Source organism: Lytechinus pictus, chromosome 6 (assembly GCF_037042905.1).
Source record: "Lytechinus pictus isolate F3 Inbred chromosome 6, Lp3.0, whole genome shotgun sequence".
Taxonomy (NCBI): Eukaryota; Metazoa; Echinodermata; class Echinoidea; order Temnopleuroida; family Toxopneustidae; genus Lytechinus; species Lytechinus pictus.
Genome location: NC_087250.1, coordinates 20,762,431 through 20,768,794, shown reverse-complemented (window position 1 = coordinate 20,768,794; position 6,364 = coordinate 20,762,431). Strand labels below are relative to the sequence as shown.

Genomic DNA, 6,364 nt, shown 5'->3' with positions numbered 1-6,364 from the left:
TCTGTTATTTTATCTCTATTTCGCTATTATTTTGTGAATGTGTTGTGTTGGTTCTTGGTTTTGTTGGCATGTTGTTGTGTATACAGTCTGAATGAAGACTAGTGCGAGGAGACCCGAAATAGGGTGCACAAGAAAATCGTGTAGTAAAATGGATGCCGATTAAAGTAACGTTTGTGTTGGAATTTGCAGAGTGAATTCTTGTCTTATTTAGACCTCTACTGTAGTTATGGACTGGTATTGAACATTGGCGACGAGGATGGCGAATTTGCAACCCCCGCCATACTTTTTACCTACTCCAGGCACTCCTGCTATGCCATGGAAACAATGGAAAGGACTCTTTGACGTGTATCTCGTTGCATCGGCTGCCAACAAATTTAACGAGGACCGTCGCCGTGCCTTGCTACTCCACTGTCTCGGAGCGGAGGGCCAGCGGGTGTTTCATACATTACCATCTACCTCATCGGGGACCTCTGCTGCTATTGCTGGGTCATCTACAGAAACCGGTGCTGGTGAGTCTTGTTCATATGCAGAAGCCATAGACAGACTAGATAATCATTTTCTACCAACGGTTAATGTTGTTGCTGAACGTTACCGTTTCCGACAGAGAGGCCAGATGCCAGACGAGCCTGTGGAAACATATGTTTGTGCACTCCGGTCTCTGTCACTTACCTGTGCGTTTGGTGATCTTCGAGATGAGTTCATTCGGGATCAACTGGTGGAGAAGACCAACTCAGAGCGAATTCGGGAAAGGCTTCTGATCGAGCCGTATCTTACTCTTCAGTCTGCTATGACAATTGCACGTCAGATGGAATCTGCGTCACGAGAGACTCGAGCACTGAATACACCTGCAGATAGTGTGAACGCAGTGAAGTTTAAGCCAAAGCGTAGACAGAAACAGCCTGGTGCGTGGAAACAGTCAACTGCCAGTCCACCTGAACAGAAAACTGTAACTTGTTATCGTTGCGGTGATAAGAGGCACAAAGCTAATGATGTCTCTTGTAAAGCTAGAGAAGCAACTTGCAATTCATGTGGGAAAAAGGGACATTTTGCTAAAGTGTGTAGGTCCCGACAGCAAGCTGTTCATCAAATTTCTTCAGAACAGTCTCAACTACATAACGTTGAGGTTTTGACTATTCACCCATCCAAGGATGCAATCTTGTTTCCAGTTACGGTGAACGGATCAGTGAAGCTTGACTTGTTATTTGATACAGGGTCTCGCGTGTCAACCATTCCTCTTGACATTTTTTACAAACATTTTACTCGGAAAGCTCTTCTGCCACCACGAGCTAATTGTATTCTCACTACTTACCTCACAGATGAACAAATTCCAGTGGTTGGGATGTTCAAGGCCAATATTTCTCATGGTGACCTTACAGTCATGTGCGAATTCTTCATTGCTACAAAAGGAAGCTGTCTCATGGGACGTGATCTCATGAAGTTGTTACATGTGCTACCACAGATGCCAGACGAGGTTAATGCAGTGAACTCAGAGATTTGTGGTGAATTCAACGAGCTCTTCAGTGACCATGTTGGACTTGCGAAGGGTTACGTGCATCGTGTGAAGACGAAACAGGACGTGCCGCCAGTACAACACAAGCTGCGACGCCTACCTTTTGCAGTTAGAGACAAAGTGTCGACAGAGTTACAGCGTTTGGTTAAAGCTGATATCATTGAACCAGTAGAATCAAGTGAATGGATTTCCTCATTAGTCGTCGTGAATAAGAAGAATGGGGACATCCGCCTGTGTGTCGATTTGCGAGATGTGAACAGAGCGATAGTTGAGGATAAATATCCACTGCCTCACATAGAAGAACTGTTGAGTGAGATGCGAGGAGCAACTGTATTCAGCACTTTAGATCTCAAAAGTGCATACCATCAGCTTCTTCTTCATGAGGATTCGCGTCATCTCACAACTTTCATTACGCATGAAGGACTCTTTCAGTTCAAGCGTGTCTGCTTTGGACTTTCTTCGGCTCCTTCAGCATTCCAGAAGCTTATGTCGTCTATTCTAGCTGGACTTTCTGGTGTCCAGTGCTACCTTGACGACATCATCATCTACGGTGATACTCTATCAACCCATGACACAAATCTTCGGGCAGTTCTACAACGGCTACAGAGTGTAGGACTTACACTGAACTTACAGAAGTGCCAGTTCAACCTGAAGGAGATCAGTTATCTAGGGCATGTTATCTCTGCCAAAGGCGTTCAACCTAATGAAGATAACGTTGCTGCAATACGAGATGCTCCGGTTCCTGAGGATGCTGCAACATTCCGATCATTCTTGGGACTGGCTTCGTATTACGCAAAGTTCATTCCGAATTTCTCCAGCGTAACTGCACCACTACGAGAGTTGACCAAGAAGGACGTTTCGTTCGTGTGGTCTACTGCTGCTGCCGAATCATTTGCTACAGTCAAAGATCAGATCCTACATTGTTCGACGTTGCATCTTTTCGATCCAGATCTACCAGTAGTTATTTCAACTGACGCATCAGAATACGGGTTAGGAGCTGTCCTTATGCAGATGAAGGATGGAAAGGAGGTTCCTATCTCTTACGCTTCCCGTACGCTCACTAAAGCTGAGAAAAACTATTCGGTGGGCGAGAAAGAAGCTCTCGCATGTGTATGGGCTTGTGAAAAGTGGTTCCAGTACGTGTGGGGCCGCCATTTTGTTCTCCGCACAGATCATCAATCTCTTACTACATTGTTGTCAACGAAGGGGACAGGACGTCAGTCTATGAGGATCGCTCGATGGGCTACGCGTTTGCTACGATTCAACTACACCGTCGAGTACATTCCAGGTCTACAGAATCATGCTGCTGATGCATTATCGCGATTACCACAACCAACGCCTTCAGTCTTTGAAGATGATGATCATGAAGTTGTGATCCAGAGCATATTCGCGGAAGTTACAATATCAAAAGCCGAGTTACAACGTGCAACGGCTTCTGATTCAATTCTACAACGTGTGATTGAGAAGATATTACATGGTTGGTCAAAAGAATCGAGCAAAGATAGTTCACTGAAAGCATATTACATGATTCGCGATGAGCTTACAATCATTGATGATTGCGTGTTTCGTGGTAATAGAGTTGTCATTCCCAAATCACTTCAAGCAATCTTGATTACAAATGCGCACTCCGCACACCAAGGAATAGTGCGTACCAAGCAACGCTTACGTGATATTTATTGGTGGTCATGTATGGATAGGATGGTAGAGGATGCTATTCATAATTGTAGTTTGTGTCAATCAAGTGATAAGGTTTCAAATACTCGTAATACTCCCTTACAGAGTGTTCCTCTTCCTGATGGACCTTGGAAGAAAATAGGTATTGACATAACAGGTCCATTCAATACTACACAACCTTCATACAAATATGCCATTGTAGCCATAGATTATTACTCCAAATGGCCAGAGGTTGCTTTTGTTTCTGAAGTGACTACACATTCAGTCATTACATTTCTTACACAAGTGTTCGCTAGGGAAGGTATTCCTTCTGAAGTTGTTACTGACAATGGTGTTCAATTTGTATCTAGTGAATTTGAAGATTTCCTAAAGAAGCTAGGTATTTCACATTCCAAAGCATCACTGTACTACCCGCGTTCAAATGGTGAGGTTGAACGTTGGAATAGGGTGTTGAAGCAAACGCTTCAAATTGCAACAATGCAAGGTAAACCATGGAAGGAAGCAGTCCTTGAATTGCTTATGGCATACCGCGCTACCCCTCATCAGACCACTGGTACAACTCCAGCAGAGTTGTTACATGGTCGACCCATGGTCACGCCATTACATATTCATGATGCTAATGATGGCAATAGGCGTGCCGGGGAGGATACTGAAATGCGAAGGCGTGTTGGTGCAAAGCAAAAGAAAGCACGCGAGTACGCTGACAAAACTAGGGGTGCTTCCATTCCAAAGTTTAGCATTGGTGATAAGGTTAGAGTGAAAAGAGTCAAGAAAAAGAACAATTCATGGTTTAAGGCACCACAGAAAATTGTAGCCAAAAAGGGTTTGTACACATTTGTCTTGGAAGACGGACGTATTTGGAATGCCTCAAAACTGACATTGTTCAGGGATAGTGGTCATGTTGATCAGAGAAAATCAAACACAGCTAGTGAACAGACTGGAAGTCATAATGAAAGACCTAAACGTGACAAAAAAGTACCAGTCTGGACATATGATTATGTTTCTCATTGAATCTTGGTAATTAGGCCTGAAAAAGAAATTATTTTCATGACAGAAGGGCGTAAATTGTTTTCAGGGTTCATTGATTAAAGAACAGGTATATTTTATGTTTGTTCAAATTATGCTTCAAGGGTTTAAAAAAAAAAGAAGGAAAGATATTGAACTTCATGGAAATTGTTATACATGTGAAAAAAAACAAATGAAAAATCAACAATTTGTGTTATTTTCATTGCAAGTTGAAAGTGATTATTATGTGGTGTACTGTTTTATACAGGTAAAGAAACTTGCAACAGTTGTTTTGAAATTCCTTAATACAACTTACACAGGTTAAACACTTGCATATGCATATAAAAACAATATATTTAATAAAGTTACCAGGTAAAGAGAAGAAACTCATATTTGAAATAATTGCACTGTACACATCGGTTTTCAAGATACAAAATATTTATTATGCAACCAGGATACATATGCAAACAATACAGAGTTATGTTTTGAAATACAATGTACATAATGTTACAAACTGATTTCAGTATAAGGTTATTTTTTCAAAACACATGTATATGCTAGAAGGTATATTTATACTTCTATTTGCCATTAGTGTTATTTGATCATTTGAAAATTGATACGATACCCTATTTCAAGTAGAGGGGAGATGTTGTGTATACAGTCTGAATGAAGACTAGTGCGAGGAGACCCGAAATAGGGTGCACAAGAAAATCGTGTAGTAAAATGGATGCCGATTAAAGTAACGTTTGTGTTGGAATTTGCAGAGTGAATTCTTGTCTTATTTAGACCTCTACTGTAGTTATGGACTGGTATTGAACACATGTCTACCTAATTGTGCGCGCAATTCAATTATTCTTTATTATAGCAACACTGCAGTGCGTTGTTGCTCTCTCCGTTCGTTTGGTGTTGAACGAATCTTTTCCACGAACAATTATGATCATTTTGGCACGCGCGTTATTTACTTTGTCTGTTATATATTTATATGTATTAATTTACTATTCGGGGAAGATATATAACTTTTTAGGACTTAATATAATAGATGCATGGGTGACTAATCAATATTGATATATCATATAATCATCACTATGGACTGGGTATATATTGGAGAGGTTGAAGAGCGCCATTATATTCAACAACAACAACAACAATCTATTCAGAATCAGTGGCAAATGTTTTCTTGTTGCAATTTCACCTCATTTTTATGTAGCAAATCAGATTACATTTCTTGTTGCAAGAACTGGATCGGCAATCAAACACAGATTTACAATAATTGCAAAGCATGGGACCAATAAATGATTTTGGGACCGAAAATACACTTTCAAAATAATGATCGCAAGCTCTTTGCTAGTTGCTACGCCCCATAATTCACTCTAAACTCGTGTTGGGACACCTGTATCAGTGGCTGGTCTATTCATAGGTTGACAAAACAAATATTACATGTGTTTGACTGTTTAAAGCATCTCAATAGGCGGCGTTTAGACATATTGTAGAATACCATTTTTTACAAACTAATACTGGTGGTAGATTTATGGTTAACATTTGAATTTCAAGCCACGACCCGACCTCATTCATGGCATTTATCTTTCACTTCCCAGTAACCGTTAATATCTATCGTAATAAACTTATTCCACTGCTAAAGAACGTTTTGCCATTTATCATTGGATAAACATCAACGAATTCTAGTTTCATCAGGCCCTTGCCGTAGATGGCGCAGTTGATAAAACAACACGACAAAACATTCAATTTTCCTGTATGTTTTTGACATTGGTATATTGGACAGCTGTAAATTGATTTCCTTTGTTATCTGAAATCTGCAATCTCGTTGATAATAAAGATATATCTTTGTTTTATATACATGTACAAGATCTTCATTAATATGATTTATTGTGATTTACTTGAGTGATTTAAGGGGAAGAAATGCATATTTTTTAGAAAGGCTCGAGAATGGTTTCGAAAGTGATACCATGATATATAAACACATTCATACAAGATTCCATTAAAACTGAAAACCTTGAACCATTCCTGTTGATCTGATCGTGTCCTGTTCGAACTTCATTTTTTACTGGTTTCAGGGGTCCGTCTCTCCTAAGCCCATTTTCATAAATACTTGTTATAGTAAAAAAAAAATGCACATTGTATATAATAGATTTGATATCATCCGATCCGATTTAGAGA

At 40.1% G+C, this 6,364-nt stretch overlaps 1 protein-coding gene across 1 annotated transcript; it reads left to right on the top strand.

The window, feature by feature from the left end:
* Positions 1-256: 256 nt before the first annotated feature.
* Positions 257-4,195, top strand: LOC129279680 (uncharacterized protein K02A2.6-like). Its single transcript, XM_054915788.2, has one exon. The coding sequence runs from the start codon at positions 257-259 to the stop codon at positions 4,193-4,195; it is 3,939 nt and encodes a 1,312-aa protein (XP_054771763.2).
* Positions 4,196-6,364: the final 2,169 nt, after the last annotated feature.